Below are 22,445 nucleotides of genomic sequence, written 5' to 3'. Positions count from 1 at the left end.
TAATGACCTATTTATTGGTTGATTTATCTGAGGTGCCGGAACCTTTAAGCTGTTGAATTTATGTGTATCACGATTGATAATGTTTAAAGAAGGACAAAATCAATCAATACAATAGGCTACATTCAATAGGTTCTGTGGTCTATTAAAATAATTGTACCGTATTACAAATGAGAACAGAGAATGCTGTGTCTTGCTTAGGCCTAAATGCTAGTTTTCAGTGTCCCGACATACTGGCAAAGGAAAGCACAGCGCTGCAGATGACTGCACTATTTGTAATGGTCCAATTACGCAAGATAGAGAGATTAAAAGCTCTGAGAGTTTGTTGAGTTAAGTATTTTCAGTCCAACAAATCCGGTGAATAGGTTGTGAGTCATTTAACATTTCAGAGTATTCTGGGTGTTTGTTCTCTGAACTCTTGCTATACTTAAGACATTTATAGTTAATTGACTTGACCCTCAGAACTAAGCAGTATAATTTAAGTAGACCTGTTAAAGTTACTCTTTTTTTCTAATCTTTATTTAGGGATAGCCTATTGCAAAAGAAAAAAAGTTCTGTTTAAACAGAGGCAGCAACTCAGCTAGTATAAAGGCTGTAACACCTTAATGCAAAATACATAATATAACTATTCTAAAAGATATAAAAGTGATTATATATGTCTGAATATCATTTGCTGTGTTTATGGTTCTGAATCCAATAATGGACTGACATGACGGTTACAGATCTAACTTTTCGTCAGCAGGTGCAGATATGGGACCCTCAGAATATCGCACAATGTGGATTTTGGAACTGACTGACCCTGATAGCACACGTACATCACCGAGACGTCTATTTGATGTCTGCATTAATATCTGCAAGATTTATTTTTTAGAGCGTTTGCTCATCTGCAATATGTCTCCAAGACGTTTCCTGTCCGATGTTAAAGAGACATTTAGAAATTGTCTTTAAGATGTTAATGATCTAGATAGAATGTATGCAAAATGCTTTTTCTAAGATGTTTATCAGATGTTTGTACACAACAGATGTTTTCCAGAGTGATCCTTAGCAGAAATCTTAGAGTGCATTTCTCTGCTGAGTGGGAACAATTTTGGCTCTCGTGAATAAGATTTCGTGTGGACAGATGGGGGAGCTAGTTGACCAGAGAAGGCTAGTGGCCAGGCTGGGTGCATGGACTTACGTAAGATTTATGATAGTGACGGAGAGGACATTTGCAGGATTTTTTTTTTTTTTTTGGATGACTGTTGTCTTTAACAATTCGTTTCAGTTGATGGGTGGCCACACTCCATAACCAACCTCTGATTTTAGAGTTAATTACTTAAAATGCTATTTATCATCATGCAAAAAACAGAAAGCAGAAACTTTTGTGTCAGGTTGTGAAAGGTATACCTTATAGATAGCCTACTCTTGTGAAAAAGACGTGTGCTTGCCTTGATTGTATTGAATGTGCAATTCAAATTTTAAAAGTAGGCCATATTTTTTAAAACTGTACTTAGTTGCAAACTATATGTTTTATAATTGGTGTTTTTAATAATTCCTTTTTGAAAAACGTGTGTGTGTGTGTGTGTGTGTGTGTGTGTGTGTGTGTGTGTGTGTGTGTGTGTGTGTGTGTGTGTGTGTGTGTGTGTGTGTGTGTGTGTGTGTGTGTGTGCGTGCGTGCGTGCGTGCGTGCGTGCGTGTGTGTGTAGTCCTACTTATGTGGGTCAAAAAAGCACACTTACTTACTTACTAACATTTATTATAAATTGAATCTATAAACTATTCATTTAATTGCACTTCATTTGCACTTCGTTTAATTTTTGCAACATGCAATTAAGTGTCCGGAAACATTAGTTGAGAGTTTTTCTTTTAAAGTAGATTATTTCCACAATAGGTACTCTTTCTAACTTCTTTTTTAACTTGTCTTTCACAAGGGTAAAGTCACAAGCAAGATTTGGAATAAATAGATGGCGAGCTTGTGTCAGGATTGTGTGGGAATGCGTTGTAAATGATGACCACTCAACAGTGAGGATAGCAGAGGCGGTGAGTGTGGGTCGAGAGGCAAGGTCAAAAGCATAGATTGCGGAAGTGCTGATTCTGGAACGGAAGTCTTGGCTGATTTTATGTTCGTCAGAAGAAAAGTTACAGAAAAGTGTGTGGAATGTCCAGAGGCCTTCAGTGGATTTGTTTTCTTCCATTTCCTTCATACTAAACATAATTTTTTTCTGTTTCTGTGTAGTGAAAGAAACAGGGCGCTTGTAACTCAGGACATCATGTACCCCTTTTCCACCAACAAGAACCGGGTGCTGGTTCAGAGCCAGAGCCAGAGCTGGTTCAGAGTGGGTTCGACTGACGAGCTTAATAAGAACCGATTTGCCTTTCCACCGGCTAGAGAGCCACAACAGAGCCAGATCTTACGTCACTGTATACGTCTCATGTTGCCCAGCAACGCTAGTGCGGTAGCGCCAAACAGTACGCCAGGCTTGTTCGAGATGCATCGGCTTCTCGCAGATCGATCTCCGCATGACATCAAAGCACTGCGATAGCGATCTAAAAGCACAAGGAGTCGTATGTTCTCCAAACACTCCCGCAGCTCCGATCGGTCCGCGCCGCTCCGATGCATCTCGAACAAGCCATCAACAATAACGGACGTTGCAATACTATGGATGCTCATGGGTTTACAAAATACATCGGAGTCCAACGCGTTTGTGCAGCTCGCCGTAACTTACATAGACGGATATTTATAATCGAGCTGCTATTAGCTCGACTAGCTGCTATTTAAAAATGGCGGTCACAAGTTTCTATTCGTCTTGTTGGTCACGGTAACCCCGCCCCCAGCCCCTGACGCAAGTGGTTCTTACTTGGCTCTGTTCTAGACCAGCAATGATTTGGTGCTACTTAAGAACCACTTTTCCTGGTTCGGAGCTGGTGCTTTGCGTGTGGAAAACCAAAGAACCGAATTGAAACTAGGCTCTGGCTCCGAACCAGCACCAGCTCTGCCTTGGTGGAAAAGGGGTAATGGAGGATACTGTGGTACGCTGTCTGCAGACATGCTGGAGGAACCAATGGAAAGGAGTGAACTTAAGAGTGTGCGGAACTTTCTGCTGAATATGATGGAGGATGGTGTGAGGAAGAGGGGGTGGTGAATGAGAGTAACAGAGAGGGGATATTGTCCGTCTGTGTCTGTTCTTTAAACGGGACAACTGCTTATGTAACAACCACAAGACAAAATGGGAAGAGTGCCATTTTCTCATGCATTTAGTCAAATAGTGTAGTTTATTTTATCTGTGTAGTTCTTTCTTTTCTCTTTGCAACTCTTTATTTCGAGCTATCTGTTTCATTTTCTTGCGGATATCCTCCCTCTCTGTTTTTATACTGATAAAGTGTAACCCATGGCTTTCGTCACTTATATTTGGACAATTCCTGACACACAGACCTGATCATTGGCGAAAAAAGACGTGTAGGTGAACATAATGTAATTTCTTTGTGCTGCTCAGTGAAAACTATTAGTGAATATACATAAAATTATGACTAATGTATTTTGTCAAACTTTGGACTTGAAACACAGAATACAGAACAACACAAATAAATCGGAAACGTTTTTGCAACTTTTTAACTAAACTAAAATTTATAGAATAAAATACACACACCACCATTTAAAAATTTGGGGTCAGTAAGATTTTTTTTTTCAAATAAATACTTTTATTCAGCAATGATTTATTAAACTGATCAAAAGTGACAGCAAAAACATCCATAATGTTATAAAAAAAAATCTATTTCAAATAAATGACTTTTGAACTTTAGATTTAATCAAAGAACCTTAAAATCTATCACAGTTTCCACAAATATATTCCACAAAATGTATCACGGTTTCCACAAAAACAGCACAACTGTTCTCCACATTAATTGGAAATGTTTCTCAAAGACCAAAATCAATAATGGCAGATGGAAATTCAACTTTATCATTACTGGAATAAATTACAATCACAACAACACAAAAAACACAATATTACTGTTTTTACTGTATTTTTGGATTAAATAAATGCAATCTTGGTGAGGATTAGCGACTTACAGATGGATCGATAGATAGATAGATAGATAGATAGATAGATAGATAGATAGATAGATAGATAGATAGATAGATAGATAGATAGACAGATAGATAGATAGATAGATAGTAATGCACCCCTGTAACATAGAGGAAATGAATTGTGACATCATTGTAGGCATTAATTAAAAGCCCTATGCTCCATCTGTGCTTCACCGCTCCACGCCATCATTAGAAGTAGCAATTAAATTACTGACACCTCGCTTGTTTCAAACTGGAGAACTCTCAGAGGATACACTGCCTCTCATTGAGGATGAGGACAGAGCCGCCCACAGTCTGCCGGGTTTTCTGGGACACTAAGCACTGCGTGTCTGGGACAGTGTGGACTTGGCGGAGACAAGGTGATGCTGGGAGACATAAGACAATCCCATAAGCCCTCTGAAACACACCAGGGAGGATACAGCAATCCAAGATTAGCATTTAGAGGATCCTGATTGGCTGTTAGCATGTGGTCACACAGCTGAGAGATGTTTACTGTAACAAAAGTTACTCTTGCACATGTCAAAGTTCTGCTGATTTAAACACATTCTGTTGACAAAAAGGTCAAGTTTGCTTAACGAGAGAAATAGCATTGGAACATGAATAAATGTGAAGGTTTGAGTATTTAGTTGTTTTTGCATGTGATTTGGGCAACTATCCATCACTATTCTTCAGCAAACAGAACAGAGTGAAACGAATCAAAGCTTTACCGTTTACTTGGAAAGTAGGCCTATGCATTGCTGTTTTCAAGGTTCCTGTAAATCAGAAAAGCATGAACCGTATCAAATTCTTAGCTGCACCACTTTGCAGAGGTGTATAGTCCAGGGGTCCAAAAGTAAAAGTCCTGATGTTTATTCCACCCATGAATTCAGTCAGCTGATTTCACTAATTAGTTCTATCTCCTGGCTGAAAAACTGTGCTAATCAGCAAATCCCGGTGATTGGAACAACTGAGGAGGACTTTTACTTTCTGAACCTGGACTTTACTCTGTCACTTTGTTTGCAATAAATCGTTGCAACATGTATGTGGTCATCAAGGAGATCTATAATACCTGAAGGAAGTTAACATCCGTTAGCATCCCGTTCATCTCAGTGGCAGCTGGTTGGCTGGACCATCGAAGCACATGATTTGAAAGCTAAACCGCATTTGACTCACTTTAGAGCCGCATGTAAATGACTTGGTGATGGTTCTGATTGGCTGATAGTTCCACAAGAACACACACTGTTTACCATGGCTGCATATCAAATCACATCCCGGAGTAGGAATAAGCATATTTCGCAATGTTCTATATAGTCTATATAATCTTGCCACAAGTAGTAGGTCATCTGGACTTTTTTTGCCTACTCTTTTATGAATATTGTAGATTTGTACATACTACGCTATTCACATAATGTTTTTTGGCTACTAAAGTATGTGATTTCAGATGCAGCCCTTGAATTATTCAAGGACATATTCATGCTCATTTGAATGACCTTTAACCTGGGAAATGCAAAGAGGACATCACCTCTTGTTAGTGACCACAAAGGTTTATGTATTCATAATACACCAGAAAGTATGCTGGGGTTAGAAATAATAGACCAGTGTTTCCCAACCTTTTTTCAGTCAAGGCACCCTTTGAAAATGGCACCCTACGCTAGTGTTGTCACAATACCTTGAAATGTATCGATTTTCAATACCAAAGGTAAGAAACGCCCTACATAGGCCTACTGTCATATAGATATTTTTAATATTATCTATTTTTTTGTCCATCCATTTAAAGTCTTGGAAATCATTAATTTCTTTATTGTTTAAACATTGCTAAATTACCATTGTCAATCTCTCTTTTTTTCAATTTTAAACATTAATTATCGATTATAAACATCTGATTATGTGCTGATATAAAATAAAATGTAACTTCTAGATGAAAAACTTAAACAAAACGGAAATAAGAAATTTTGAATTGGTTTTAAGTTCAAGCACTTTAAATGTCTGAATGGAAATAATAAAAAAGTTAAACTGAACTAAAAAGAAATTAAACCTTAACAATATATTTAAAAATAACCTAATACTAACCTAATACTAACAAAAATGACAAAAACATATGTCAAAATTACTACAAAAATTTAACAAAAAGAAAAAGAAATCTGAAAACATAAAATAAAAGTAAATTTAAATGATTAAATATATCCCACTATAATAGTATTTAAATTATGCTAAATTAACACTTTAAGTGTTTAAGTGTCCCCAAAGCAGATAGTGCCAGTTTAATAGTGTTTATTTTTGCTCTCACCTGCCATCACGACATCATAGAGAAACTATTGGGTAGGAAGCATTACACAAACACTTTAAAGCACTCCTGTGGCCTTCTCCGTGGTGATAACCCCCAGAGGACACTCCTTCCGTCTCATGTACTGCTTTCCCATCATGATACACTTTCCAAAACACATTGACTCGTTATGGTCTCATTCATTCCACCTGTGTGTGATTTAACTCGTTTGTGTTTGCCTGACAAGGGGCTCTTTACACGACACTGTTTTCAACTAAAAACTTAAAACTTTTTAAGCATTTTGGGAGTTCACTTACACGAAAACAGCGTTTTGGGTGCCTGAAATGCTAATTTTTGAAAATGGGTTTCAAAGTGCAAGGTTTTGAAAAATTCACCGTGTAAACAACAAAAACCCGAATCTCTGAAAACGATTACGTCATGCACATACTTATTATGTGTTCAGTCTATAGTGTTCTCATACGAGAGGTTCTCTCGTATTGCGTAAGTTGCTTATGCTACGGGTAAAGTCATCTTTTCTCGAGATATTGAAGCCAAAACTTATCCTTAATTTTCCATTTATTGTCAACGCAGTGCAGCAGCCAGCAGACAGCAGACATAGAGCAGGCTATCTTAACTGCTGCAGCCTACCACTGAGCCTCGCGTGTGACGTGGCGCGCTCTACGCGTCACAGCCCGCCAAAATGGGGGTGGCTTAGCGTATAAAAGTCACTCTCGGAGGCTGCGTCACTGATTTCATCATCTTCAGCGAAGCTCTCCGCATCGCTGGACTCTGAGAGAAGCCGTGCGCCGTTGAAACTAGCGACCAGCACGCAGAGGAAAGCGTCTGAAGAAGCCGGTCGTCTTCGCCACCTTCAGCCTTCTGTGCCTGCTACGCCATCCGGCGTCGAGTATCCTTTTTTAGTGCTATTAGCCTCCACGATTATGCAATCCAGTGCTCCCCCTACGAGGCGGCTCTATGCGTCTAAATGGTCGGTGTTCTCCAAATGGTGTGCTGATAGAGATCTAGACCCACGAAAGTGTTGGGTCCCGTGGTTGTTTGGCTTCATTCAAGAGCTGTTGGATAAGGGCAGGTCCCCATCCACGCTTAAAGTATATTTGGCGGCTGTTGCAGCGTTCACTGAGTCAACGCGCGGTCAGTCAATAGGAAGAAACAAGCTTGTCATCCGCTTCCTTAGAGGAGGCAGAAGGATGAACCCCCCCGAACCCCGTCGGTTCCCTTGGTCCCTATCTTTCGGTTCCCTCGGTCCCTATCTTTCCTTGGTCCTAGAGGCCCTGAAAGCTTTCCCCTTTGAACTGATAGAGTCCGTTGACCTAAAGTACCTCTCGCTCAAAACCGTTTTTCTGACAGCTCTGTCATTAGTCAAACGTGTGGGGGATTTACACGCGCTATCCATTAGCGCTGCTTGTCTTGAGTTCGGGCCAAATGACTCTGAAGTCATCCTCAAACCAAGGCATGGCTATGTCCCTGAAGTGTTGGGCGCTCCCTTCAGAGCACAGGTCACTTCTCTATCGGCTCTGCCAGCATCCGATAGTGAGAGCGATATTAATCTCCTCTATCCGTCAGGGCTCTGAGGGCTTACATTACGCGCTCCGCCCCTTTCAGGCGCTCGGAACAGCTCTTTGACTCGTTTGGTTGGCGCACCAGGAGTCTCGCCACCTCGAAACAGAGGATAGTGGATAGTGGAAGTGGAAGATGGATAGTGGAAGCTATTGCATCTGCTTATGTGTCTGAAATGCCCCTTGGGCATTTGGGCGCATTCCACCAGGGGCATGGCCTCGTCGTGGGCTTGGTCCAGCAGGATTTCCATTCAGGACATTTGTGAGGCGGCAGGCTGGGCCTCCCCGTCCACATTTGTTAGGTTTTATAACCTGGAAGTTCCCGCCTTGCAGGCTAGACTTCTGTAAGTACGAGCGGTGTGTATGCCCTGCCCAGATTTATCATGCGCAGACTACTCTCACGCGACCTTAGCTCTCCTGGTTGAGCTGCACTGTATGGTGAATATTTATATAGACCGGCAACGCCGCTCTGTATACCCTATATGTGCTTATAACATATGCTGGCCCGCATTGCTGGCTGCCTGTTTCCCACTTATCTATGTTCCCCGGGAATCCTTGGGACTCATGTAGTAGATGCTGGGCGCGTATAGCGTTGACAATGGGTTCCCGTAGCGTAAGCAACTTATGCAATGTGAGAGAACCTCTCGTAAGAGAACGTACTCGGTTACATACGTAACCTCGGTTCTCTCTAGAAGAGGGAACGAGTATTGCGTAACCCGACCGTGCAGGCGCCATGAGCGATTTTCGCTTCAGCTGATGAAACCAGTGACGCAGCCTCTGAGCCTGACTTTTATACGTTAAGCCATCCCCATTTTGGCGGGCTGTGAAGCGTAGAGGGTGCGACGTCACGCGTGAGGCTCCGTGTTTTCACTCACTCATTGCGAAGTCTTGAATGTTATTACAATGCGTTTCTGAGCATTATTCTGGTTTCCTGTGTCTTGTTTTTTTTATTATTATTATTCTCTGTCTGTTTTCTGGATCACCCTTTTTGCCTGTGTTTTCTGCCCTTTTTTTCCTCATTTGGATTGTTTGCTTGTGTGTTTTGACTTATTGCCTGTTCTGGATTGCCCTAATAAACCTGCGTTTGGATCCTCAACCCAAGTCTCGGAGCAGTATGTAACACGTGGGTTCAACAACAGAGAAAATGCCCAATTTAGATTTTTGGAATATATACAAAACATTAGAGGGCTGAGTTTAGTGCAGGAACTATTTGCACAAATATATACGTGATTTCAGCAATTCTTTTACTGCCACATTTGGTCGGACAGGGCAGAAGTTAAGGACAAGTGCACTAGGTACAGCGGTCTATATAAATCCAAACCCATTATGATGCATTTTAAATGAGCTCAGGGAATTCAGCATCGTGCTTAAGATAATTATCAGTGTCCTAACATGCTGGCAAACACCGCTAACATCTCTCCAAACGACTGCACTATTTGTAATGGTCCAATTACACTAGATAGAGAGCTTGGTAAAAGCTCTATCATAGTGGATAGGTTTTTGAGTTCACATATGAAGTCTTCTCGGTCCAACAAATCTAGCGAATTTTTTTTGAGTCATTTGACATTTCTGGGTATTCTGAGGTTGTTGTTTTTTTTTAAATTTCTCAGAACTGCAAAAAAAAGGACTGTTTACAGGTTTCCTTGCAAATGCTTGTAAAGACAAATGGATAGTTTTCCACCATTAAACTCATTCAGTAGCATTGGTTGAGCTAATGTGTCTTGATCTTGAACAATAAGAGCAAGCTTTAAAACTTAATTTGCAGGACCACCATAGCCCTTGTAGGCCGCGCTTTCGCTGCCGCCAGACAAGCTGCTTCCACCCTGCACTCGATGGCCGTGCTGCAGATCCTTCAGGCTGATCTCCTCCGTGAGTGGGACGAGAAAAGCAAGGACCCGGCCGCCATTACGGATTTGAGGAGCGCAACGGATCTCTCCCTTCGCGCTACAAAATCTGCAGCTCAGGCAATGGGCAGATGTATGGCCTCGCTCACCGTCACAGAGAGGCACCTCTGGCTGACGCTGGCAGACATGGGGGAAGCTGAGCGGTCCGTGTTCCTCGATGCGCCGCTCTCCCCTTCCGGTCTCTTCGGCCCAGCGGTGAACGGGATCGTCGACAGCTTCTCCGGAGTGCAGAAGACCACACAAGCCACGAATCTCTTCCTGCAGCGACGCGCTAGGAAGTGCCCAGCCCAGCCTCAGCCTCCGCTGCGTCGACAGGGCGGCCGCCCTACATCACACTCTTCCGGGCGCAGACCGCCTCCCCCCCGGCGACCCCGGCCCAAGGTTGTGCTGAAGCCCGAGCAGGGAAAGTCCTCCTAGCAACGCCAGTAAGGAAAATATGCCTTGGTCTCACTGTGGCCGGACCACCGTCAAAACATCTCGTCCTGTCAGTCCCCTCAGAGAAGGCTACTGCAGAAATTCATATTGCAGCCAACGAGTCGGCAACACAGCCCGCTCGCCTGCACACAAACGCCGTTTTCACGGCGACCCAGAGAAATCTCAGAAAGAGTATAAATTCTGGTTATCCGGCTCACGCAGAGTGTGTTTTGTGTGTAGAAAACGTGCCCACAAGTCAGTGCTCACCGCTACACATAAACACTATGCCCCATGTATCTCACATGCTCACAGAGCCCACTCTCATAAAGCTGGCAAATGCCGCTCGAGTGTTAGATGTAGAGAATGTGCCCACAAATCTGTGCTCAGACCTACTCTCTGCCCGCTCTGTTACATGGCAACAGCCTCACAGAGGCCATTCTTGAGATTCGCCTTTGACGGTCGGGCATATCAATTCATCGTCCTCCCGTTCGGCCTATCCTTAGTGCCCCGTACATTTACGAAGTGCATGGATGTGGCTCTCGCCCCCCTGAACTATTTGGACGATTGGTTGATTTTAGCCCAGTCAGAGATAGAACTGTTATCTCACAGAGCTGTACTTCTCAACCATCTGGAAAGCTTGGGTCTCACGGTCAACTGGACCAAGAGCTCATTACTGCCCAGTCAGTCAGTTTCCTTCCAAGGAATAGAACTGGACTCTGTGGCTATGACGGCCCGCTTATCGACACAGCGCGCGCCTTGTTCGACAGCTAGCCCCATCTTTCCAGGAGGTCAGCATTACACCTCTGAAGACATTCCAGAGGATGCTAGGCTGTATGGCATCAGCTGCAGGGCATTCAGCCCTGGTTAGCGGTCGACTGGTACCAGGGGGGAGTGACAAAGGGAGCTGTTTCACACCGATTGGTCATCTCGATGGATGCCTCCAACCTAGGTTGGGTCGCCGTTTTCGAGGGTAGACCGGCCTTTGGCCTGTGGTCAGACCAAGAGAAACGCTTCCATATAAACTGTCTGGAAATGATAGCGGTCGAGAACACGCTCAAATGCTTCCTCCCGTTCATACAGGACAACCATGTACTGGTCCACTCGGACAGCATTTCTGTGGTGTCCTACATAAACCGTCAGGGCGGCGTGAGATCCAGAAACCTCTGCCATCTGACGGAGCGCCTTCTTATATGGTCTCAGGGCCATCTGCGCTCGCTGAGAGCCGCGCATGTGCCAGGCCACTTGAACGACGGTCCAGAAAAACTGTCGAGGACCTATGTTCCCCCAGGGGAATGGTCCCTGTACCCCCAAACAGTCAAGTTACTGTGGCGCCTCTTCAGCAAAGCGAAAGTCGACCTCTTTGCGTCAAAAGACAACGCTCATTGCCCGCTGTTCTTTTCAAAGAACGAGGATGCGCTGTCCCAAATCTGGCCCAGCCTCCCACTTTATGCTTTCCCTCCAGTCTCTCTGTTACCACAGGTAATCAAGAGAATCAGGGAAATGCGCCACACGGTGCTCCTTATAGCCCCGCGCTGGGAGAATCAAACCTGGTTCCCGGAGCTGATGCGGCTATCCCACACAGCCCCTTGGCCGATTCTGGTGAGGAGAGATCTCCTCTCTCAAGCCCGCGGCTCAATCTGGCATCCCCATCCAGAGCGCTGGTCTCTGCACGTATGGTTAATCAACGGATACCCGTTGTACTCCCAGAAGGAGTGATGAACACGATTACGCAATCCAGAGCTCCCTCTACGAGGCGGCTTTACGCGTCTAAATAGTCAGTGTTCTCCAAATGGTGTGCTGATAGAGATCTAGACCCACAAATGTGTGGGGTCCTGGGGTTGCTTAGCTTCCTTCAAGAGCTGTTGGATAAGGGCAGGTCCCCATCCACGACGCGCGGCCAGTCAATAGGAAGGAACGAGCTCGTCATTCGCTTCCTTAGAGGAGCTAGACGGATGAATCCCCCGCGACCCCCGCCGGTTCCCATGTGGGATCTTTCACTGGTGCTAGAGGCCCTGAAAGCTTTCCCCTTTGAACCATTAGACTCCGTGGACCTAAAGTACCTCTCGCTCAAAACCGTTTTTCTGACAGCTCTGTCATCAGTTAAACGTGTGTGGGATTTACACACGCAATCCGTTAGCGCAGCGTGTCTTGATTTCGGGCCAAATGGGGTCTCGCCGCCGCGAAACAGAGCCTGTCCAAATAGATAGTGGAAGCTATCACATCTGCCTATAAGTCTAAAGGTCTGCAATGCCCCTTGGGCATCAGGGCGCATTCCACCAGAGGCGTGGCCTCGTCGTGGGCTTGGTCAAGCGGAATTTCCAATCATGACATTTGTGAGGCGGCAGGCTGGGCCTCTCCGTCCACATTTGTTAGGTTTTAAGTTCCCGCCTTGGAGGCTAGACTACTGTCAATGTGAGCAGTGTGTTTGTTCTGCCCAGATTATCTTGCGCAGACTTCTCTCATGCGACGTTAGCTCTCCTGGTTGAGCTGCACTACATGGTGAATAGTTATATGGACCGGCGAACCCGCTCTGTATACCCTGTATGTGCTTATAACATGTGCTGGCCCGCTTTGCCGGCGACCTGTTCCCACTTATCTATGTTCCCAGGGAATCCCTGTGACTCATGAAGTTGAGACTGGGCGCGCACGGCGTTGACAATGGGTTCCCGTAGCGTAAGCTAGCTTACGCAATACGAGAGAACCTCTATTAAGAGAGTTACTAACGTAACCTCGGTTCTCTCTAGAAGAGGGAACGAGTATTGCGTAACCTGACCGTGCAGGCGCCACGAGCGATTTTCGCTTCAGCTGATGAAACCAGTGACGCAGCCTACGAGCCTGGCTTTTATACGCGAAGCCACCCCCATATTGGCGTTCTATGACGCGTAATGGCGCGAAGCGCCCTCATTGGACGTGACGTCACGCGTGAGGCTCAGTGGTAGGCTGCAGCAGTTGCCGCAGGGCAGCCAATGAGCACACAAGATGGCCTGCTCTAGGTCTGCTGGCTGCTTCACTGCGTTGACAATAAATACAAAATTAAGGATAATTTTTGGCTTCAATATCTCGAGCAAAGATGACTTTACCTGTAGCGTAAGCTAGCTTACGCAATACTCGTTCCCTCTTCTAGAGAGAACCGAGGTTACGTTAGTAACAGAGTATCGTTTTCTTTGAAAATTCACATTTAATGATCCACAGAAGATCAGTCATATGGATTCGAAATAGTATGAGGATGAGTAAATAATGTTAGAATATTCATTGTGAGGTGAATTAATTAACCCTTTATTTTAAAAATGAACACATTTATAACCAACAAAACATTTTTTACCGTGTATTTATTTATCTATCAATGATGATATGAAACATGCTTTGTATAATTGTAAAGTACACTAAGGTTAAGTGACTGAAAATGTTTGTGTGGTTGTCTGTGTGCGTGTGGAAATTACCTTTATTATTTTTAAAAGGATTATTTCTCAGCCAATTGTGCAATCCTATTGGTAGCAATCATTTTGGAGCGTTAAAGAAAGAGGAAGCCCTATGGTCTGAATTGGCAGACCCTCCTATTTTCCTGCACTTTGTTTTCTTTCACTATAAGGATCAGACATCTTTGAATCAACTGATCCAAAAAAGAAATCTTTGTAGTTGGGGAAAGAGTGGAAGTCTGGCTTTCGTAAGGAGTCTAGTCCAGTGTCCATGGGAAGGAAGAAACACACAAAGCCTCCAGGAGGGGATTGTTATGATTGAGATGCATGCGTTTGCCCCTGAGGAGGATGAAGTTTGGGCTTGCGTCAGTGCTTTAAACAGTGGTACTGCCGAAATGGCCCACATGATAAAATGACCCTAGGGAAGACGCAGAGGAAGAGAAGTCTCTCACTGCTAAACTGTTTTGCTTATTTTCTATAATTTCTCCCAGTGTTTTTCTTTTTTTCCTGTGATTGCTTCCAGAATAAATAATGATTAAGCATGGGTTCATTCTCATTACAGTGTGTTTGTCCCTTACTGAAGCCAGATAAGAGCCTCGGCTGCTCTTCACAAAGCCTGTTCACAAACATGCACTGTTTCTCCCAAAAATACCACAAACACCTAACCAGAGGTCAATCTTACACTTACCATAGTTACTTACAATGTTTTTTTATAGGAGATGTGTTGGACATCAACTCATCTCTCCTCACAGGAATTTTCTCCACTGCATTGAAGCAGGCTGACCAAAAACCTACATTAAAGCTACAATATTTAATTTTTTTTCGCCGCTAGGGGTCGCTAACCTTTTACAATAACAAAGGCATATATTGATGCTCTGTCAAATCAAAAGTTTCCCGCAAAGCTCTCTGCATCTCGAAAACGCCACGCCGATATTGATCCTCATTTTAGTTCTCCTTTTGTCCCAAAATCTGCTTGCCATGGTCCATAATTTTTTAACAAAACAACAACAGCATGCCGCTAAACATTACGCAGTTGTCCACGTCTGTCGCCATGATTACTATGGCAGTACAAGCGGAAACAAGGAATAATGCGGATATTACATCATTGACAGGCGACAAGTGGCAAGGGACGGGCACTATTTAAAATTGTGAATTTCTCTGAATTTACAAATTCTTTGAAACATTTCCAAGAATATAAATCTATATAACTATACAACCTCATTATGCTGGAAATATATGTTGTCAAAATGTGTTTATTCACACACAGAAAACAAGACATATTTAGAGTATTGACAACAGCCTTTCATTTATGCACAGTCTAAAATCTAAGCTTATCCAAAACCTTTACACTATTTCCTTTGCTGCATTGCAAATCTAGTTTAAAAAGTTTGTTTTTGCTCATTTCATTTTGTTTCAACTTGCTAACTTGCAACAATCTAAGGTGCCACTACATATAGACATTTAAGACTCTGAAATCAAAGGCAACAGAAAATGAACATGCTGTGTCTAGAATTGGGCAGCTCTCAGCATGCACGTTATGGATCAATGGACATTAACCGAGGTGTTGTTAATGGTTTGCACTTCAGGTTGACTTATTTGACAATTTTTTTGTGTTTGCTAATACAGCGCCTCAGACACAGTACCTGTGCAAAGACGGGAAGCTGCGTGAGGCAACCTCCATTTGTGTCCATTTGTCTTTGGAAGATGGAGAGCAAGGAAGGGATGTGCGTCATATTCCAAACAGAAATAACAAGGACAATAACAAATAAACGAGAGAGGAGGTTTGGCTAGGCGAACGTCCAGCAAACATCTCAGCACAGAAGTGACTCCACAGGTGGTGAGGGAGGAGGACATTCGTTAAGTTTGTGTGGCTAACCTATGGGTTAGCCAAGGACACCAATTGATTTGGCACTGGTCTTTAGACCCATTTGGCATCCTATAATGGTTGAAAGGATCATTACTGACATTGACTGTATGCAAACGTAGGCATTTTACCTTTCTAATCTGCGTTCTCTCTATTTGAGGTTTTTACAAAGTCTCTGTAATGCCCTTTGGCATAAAAACTGCCACTATTGGTTGCAATGGCTGAGATGGAGAGAGTTTGCTAATGGAAATTTCCTTTATTTGGAATGTCAGTACTGGCAAACATCCTTGGGCTATTTTCCTGGGCAGAGCAATAGCTATAGTAGGGACATTTAGGGGAGGGCTGTCTGTCTCCCCCCTGTATTTTAGGGTCCAGGAGTTACACGGTTTGCCTAATTTCCTCAAGTCAATTTAAACCAGTCTATCTATCCTCTCAGCACATTAGTGAAATGTGGCTGTCATTTTTTGCCAGTTACTTTAATAGTTGTATCCTGTGTCTTTTCTGAGAATTATCTACTTTTAATTATTTATTTTCACTTCATTATTTAAAAAATTAAACAAGTTAAGCTGTGACATACCATTGAGATGACAGAAATAACATACTGCCGCTATGAAAGATCCAAACGCACACAGCTTAATGGTGATTGATGTATTTATTTTTAGAATAGCTGAGCTGCAAATTTGTTTCAAAGCTGGAGGCACATTATTGAAATGCTTGAGCTGTTTTATGCAGGTTTTACATAAGTAACAAATCTATACATGTACAGTGTCTACGTGTTGTAGTTGGCTTACAGTTGAGTCAAATGCTTTAAGGTTTTCTAAAGGCGTTTTATAAAAGACACTGTTGAATCTAAATTCTGATTGGATGAGCAGTGTTGTTATTGTTAACTAGAAATATTTTTAATTATTTCAATTTAAATAAAGCTGGAAAAAAAGTGAAAATGAGAAATGTTGCCTTGCAAATTAACAGAAATAAAATAAGTAGGCTACTAAAGATCCTAAAACTAAAGTTGAAATAAAAATAAGTTAAAAGCCAAATAGAAATATATAAAACGAATAGAATAAAATATACACATAACAGAATTAACTACGCTTTTTGCTTCAAACTCCTAATTACTGCTTATTATTAGTTAGTATGGTATTTGTTAAGTTTAAGTATTGGGTAGGATTAGGGATGTACTGTAGAATAAGGTCATGCAGAATAAGGCATTAATATGTGCTTTATAAGCAAAGCTAATAAACAGCCAATATCCTAGTAATATTCATTCTAATAAGCAACTAGTTAATAGTGAGAATTGGACCCTAAACTAAAGTGTTACCAAGTTTTTCAACTACTGTATACACAGCTTCCAAACTATATAACGGTTTGTTATTTAATAAAATGTAACTACTGAACATTAGTATCTATAAAAAAACGTATTGCAATGTGCCTAAGAACATGGACAAAATTACTGTAAAACATGGCTAATATTACTGATACTGTTTTTACAAAAAAAAAGAAATCTATTAAAACGTGAGTGATACCATGTTTTTGTACATTTATTACGGAAATACCATGTTGTTTTGGACTTGTCCCTTAAGAGTAACTTGATTTTGCGGGTACATTGTCCCACCCAGGCACAAAGTTATAACCTTTCCTTGAAGTACCATGGTATTACCAAATAATGTACCATACCGCCAAACTAATTTTATGTATGGGGTATACTATGGTACAGAGAAGTACAGGAATGTTATTTTTTACCATGAATGAATACGAAAAAGAAACCAGCAACAGAAGATTGATATGCTTTAATAAGATATCAGTGCACAGATACAACTTATTGGGTAAAAGTTCCCATACAGTAATGTCAACAATAATCATAATAACAGTATTATAATAATGTCAATATAGATTTAGCATATTAAAATATGTATTTGCTTACTTTTTAATGAGAACCTGCCTAATTTATGTATCAGCATCCTAATGTTGTCTTTAAAGTTGAAGAATAACCATGAAACCAATCGAGCAAATGAGGGCAGTATCATTCAAAATCCAAATGTCGTAATGGGTTTCGTGGGGTCTCAGTCTGGAGAATGACCTTCATAGTAGTAGATATTAGACAGACATACATGTACCAGTACTTTCTGCACATTCAAATGCACAACTCTCACTGTAACATCATCATCATGGCTGCACTGCTTTGAGAAAACTGCAGACTGGACCACACGTTCACCATTTCCTCCGTTGGCATTAATATATGAAAATTCAAGTAATAAGCATTGCTTTATAGCATAGTTTTAAGTGACTAAATGGGCAGTGACCTAGATTTGCTAATGTTAAAGCACATGTAACAGTTTAAATATGAAATTATTGCCATTTACTAAAAATCAGCCCAGCCATAAAAATCAATTCAGTGTAGATGGTTTATTTGGGGAACAACAATATAGTTTTCCCTGAACACAGAGTGTTCCACCTTATCCAAGATGAGGAAAAGTTGCAAAGCTTGGACACTTATTATCTGTCTACCAGTCTCTTTCCTACTCTCATATTGTGTCTACTGTAACTGTCTATCACAGTACCAGATAGGTGTGTCAGTCTAGGCTTGAGCATGGACATCTAGTCTGTGAAATCTAGTTTTAAAACTACAAACCCTAGAACGTTACAGATGGAACGACAGAACACGGTGGAAATTGTAGTTAGTAACTTACACATTTAAGGTAATGTAATCTGACTACTATTCGACTACTTTTAGATTACTTTTGACCTAACTTGTGTATCACACAGATAATTTATTAAAATAATTTTGTACCACATTGATATAAAAATACAAAGAGAACACAATATATATTACATTCTACAACTTTAAGTGCTTTAGGGGTTTGTTAATTAATAAAAAGCTAATTCTTAATTCAAATAATAAAAATGTAGAATACAAATAAATACATTTAAAATGAAAAATGAAAAACACAAAGAATATATATATTTTATTAAACTCCATGTCGAATGTAAAGAGAAATTTAAAATAGGGAAAAATCAATAAATTATTAATAAAATTTTAAAAATAATATATTTTTCACAATATATCTTTTTTTTGCATTCAGATAATGACACGAAGTTACGAGAGGTTTGTGAAGGAATTTTTGTTGTTGTTGTTGGGGGTAAACAGTAATGAAAAAAATGCAATAAAATCTTAAAAACAGGCACAATTTCATATAATCTTATAATACAATTTACAAGTTTTTTCCTCTTTGAAGACCGAGACAGGTTTCGTGCCATTCACTCCTGTGCTGTATTAGATTTGCTTAGTTGTGCTTAGCCACTCTCTCAGATCTTACAATCTTTGCCCAAAATCCATCATAAAGCAACACATCTCCAGTCTGCTCACAAAAACTGGCTATTACTTTAAAAACTGGATTGTGTGCCAAACATTATCTTTGTACCTTTAATTACTTTAAATCTTATGTGTCCCACTTTTTCCCCCCAGGGGTTTAGATTTACATTAGAATTTAACAGATGATCTAAAGTTCTTTGAGAATTTGTGTAAGCATAACAGTACGGAAATATCAACAACCATAGTTCTTGCTACATTACTACATATTGCAGCGGTCATACTAACAGACAATTCGGATGCTTTAGGATTCAACTTTAAAGACAACATTAGGGCAATTCAAATAAAAAGATGCAAGTTATGTATGCATAGGGTCAGACTGCATAAAGCATTATCTTTAAACAATGCAAGAGATCACTAAGATTAAAATTAAGGATCCAATATGCTACATATCTAAAACAGGTTTTTTTTTGTACTGTACTGTACTGGCCTGGCAATAAATGTAATAAGCATTTGCATATTTCCAGAAAATGCCACCAAGAACAAACACAGGACACCAGCACTGCAGACTCTAGAAGGACTCTGATTCACATCTACTGAGTAGACAAGACAAAGTACCTTAGCTTAACTTTTTCATCAAATTAGAAATCTATAGTAGAAATCTTAGAGCATATTCCTTTAAATATGTATGTTTACAGCTAAAATGACAAAAAATATATGTATTTAAGTGGTCTCCACTATAAGGCAATAAACAGATCAGAGACAGAAACACAGTATCGCTGCTAATCGAACAAAGGCACTTGAATAACAAAAACACTGAAAGTGGTCAGTGAAGACAAGGCTTAAAGACCCCATGAAATGGCATGCGAGCTCAGTTTTCTTTCCTTTGTTGAAATTTCCTGCTGAAACAGGAAGTTTGGGTTGGAAATATTGAAGGATTATTCTTTTTATGCCTTTATGTTGTTACGGTCTTGAACCATGATTTGCTATTTAGTAGCTTATTACAGAGGGAAGGACATGCTCATTCAGATAATCTCATTGGACAAAAATCATCGTAGTACAGGATGATGTCATCAATATTTTTTCTCATTTTCCTAAAAAAAGTCTAGCTTTTAGTTGTACACCAGCACAGTGGTTCCCAACCTTTTGTCCTTTAAGCCCCTCTCCTTACGTATCGAAAATGTTCATTTATTATAATAATCCATGTCATTTGATTGTTTTTATTAAATAATATTTCACATTGAACTATTTTATTCATGATAAAATACCTTTCCTGCTTTTTCATTTAGTAAAATACTAGTAATATCAGTTCTCTTTTAATTGTTTTTACCGGAACAGTTTTGCCATTTCTGCTTATCATGCATTTTTAAGGGGCTTGTTTTGAGAATACTATCTCCTACTTAACGCGCAATATATTACACCAGGCTGCTTTTTTTTGTGATATCCGGCAACCCCTTATTTGGAGCGTACCCATTTGTGTGAGGGGAAGTGTTGAGAAGCGAGTGGAAGGAGAGCAGAAAATGTATGCAGACTGAAGAGCAGCTATTGTTAATACTATTTATTATTTAATAAAGAGGCTTGGATTACACACACCTTGGACTCCAGGTTGGGAATCACTGCACTAGCATATAGACAAGCTCAAAACTGACATTTTGTTCTCATGGGGTCTTTAATGATGTGTCAGAGGTAGGAAAGTTAGAACAAATGAAAGAATTTAGAACATTTAAAAACAAGTCGCTTACAGTAGATTCTTTTTTCTTTCTTTCTTGCTTTGTCGGACATTGATAGAGAAAAAGACGAGGGAAAAATTCTAAAAGCAGTTTCAATGAAACTTCATCTGACAAGCAGAGAAACACAGACGAAGACAACACAACATTTAATCTCCTCCAAAATACTTAAATTCTCGCAACTAAAAAAATAGCACATGTATATAATTTATGAAGATGTAGACAATACAAATAGAATCAAAGCTACTTTTGTCATGTATGCAGTCAGGTAGGTACAGTATGACTGTGAGAGGGTGTATAAGCATGACTGCGAACAAGCCGAGGTGTGCTAAAGCTGGGATGGTTATTGTCATGTTGGTGAGGGTAAGATGAGCGATAGGGTTGGGTAAAGCGGGACTGCATTTCTGTGGGCTAATGTAGAAACTGGTCTAAGTGGCCTGGTCTAATGCTCTCAGGAGGTCACAGCCCTGCAGCAAATGAAGATTGCCTTGCAACGGGACGTTGACCTCACAGTCGTAACGCGTCAGTTCAGGCAGAGAGTAGGTCTCGAAGGAGGGCCCGATAAGACGACTCGCAATTCCTGCGAACATAACCAGTTCAGAGAATCAGCATCAACAGTGCATAAAGTACAAGTGCAGATGTGTGATTGTATCATTTAAGAGCTCACCATCCATTTTGGAAAAAGGCTGCATGTTGAACTCTCTATAGTTACAACACTGTTCTCGGTAGCGCTTTGCTGCCCGATTATCCGAAAACTGGGTCTTCCTGTACTGGTGGTCCATGCCTCTATTATGGGCCATGTCTTTGTCTAGGTATAAGTACATTTGATTATTGATATATTTTCTGTGAGACAGCTGCTAAAATCTTCTAACATTTTGCTATAAAGTGCCATTCACTTTTTCAGCAGCCTTGGTTCAGGAAGTATTTTCCCATTAATTTTAAAAAAGTCTTCGTGAAATAGTTAAAAACCATGAACCAAACCAACCAGCTACAAGGTACATCAAAACATAAACTTTGATTTCACACCCCCCTAAAAAAACACACAAAAATACACACACACGTTTTTCAAAACGGAATTCTTAAAAACACCAATTATAATCAATTTTCAGTGTAATACCTGACAAAGCGCTAGTGCTGAGTGATTTCCTCTCCATGACGGCACAACTCTCATGCCGAAGTCTCTTCCACACTGTCTGTTGTGACTTAGTGGCGGGTGTCTCAACCTAAAAACATATAGTATGATATAAGACTACCATTTAAACAAAAATGATCAAATATGGGATGGAAAATATATATTACACGCATTACACCAAATGTTTGGATATTCTTGGCTGAAGTATACTGGACCAGACTGCACTCACATTTGTCATGATCTTAAAAAATAGTGATGCACAAACATTTATTTTTTACCAAAACACGAAACGGAATTTAAAGTTTTCATTTAGCTGAAAACCAAAACCAAATTAATTGAACCAACACTCAAATAAAACTGAGCTGTATATAAACATTTCAATTGCACATACAAGGCACATTTTTTAAATAATTTTATTTCAATTATTTATAACTTTTTATTTTTTCAAACATTTGTTTTATAATTTTGGAATATTGTTCCAAATTTTGCAAAATGAGCGGAGAGGAGCTAGAGTAATTTTCTTTTTTTTAGCTGACTAATGAGGGATAGACATTGAATGGCTTTTTTGTCAACATACCTTCATTCTTGTTTATTTCGTGTTAGCAGAGGAAAAGATGCTGCTCAAACTACAACTACAACAATCTGTCACGCCACATTAAAGAGCGCATTTATTGTTATAATTTAATTCAAAAATTGACAGAATTTGAAAGCACAGTGTTAGTTTCATATAAAAATCATCAAAGCACAAAGCTTACTGAATTATTACTATTGAGCCATAGGTGCACTACAAATAATGTTT

At 40.6% G+C, this 22,445-nt stretch overlaps 1 protein-coding gene across 1 annotated transcript in view; it reads right to left on the bottom strand.

The window, feature by feature from the left end:
• Positions 1-20,437: 20,437 nt before the first annotated feature.
• Positions 20,438-22,445, bottom strand: part of epas1b (endothelial PAS domain protein 1b) — a 47,326-nt gene continuing 45,318 nt past the window's right edge. Inside the window, exons 14-16 of the mRNA XM_077236383.1 lie at positions 21,632-21,737; positions 21,182-21,322; positions 20,438-21,094 (exon numbers count right to left, since the gene is read on the bottom strand). Of these exons, the coding sequence (XP_077092498.1) occupies positions 20,943-21,094; positions 21,182-21,322; positions 21,632-21,737 (399 nt within the window). The 3' untranslated portion in view covers positions 20,438-20,942. The remainder of the gene's footprint in view (positions 21,095-21,181; positions 21,323-21,631; positions 21,738-22,445) is intronic.

Source organism: Siphateles boraxobius, unplaced genomic scaffold (assembly GCF_051911475.1).
Source record: "Siphateles boraxobius isolate OS27281-9 unplaced genomic scaffold, OSU_SipBor_1 20, whole genome shotgun sequence".
NCBI lineage: Eukaryota > Metazoa > Chordata > Actinopteri > Cypriniformes > Leuciscidae > Siphateles > Siphateles boraxobius.
The sequence above is the reverse complement of the archived record's forward strand: the minus strand, read 5'-3'. Positions and strand labels throughout refer to the sequence as shown.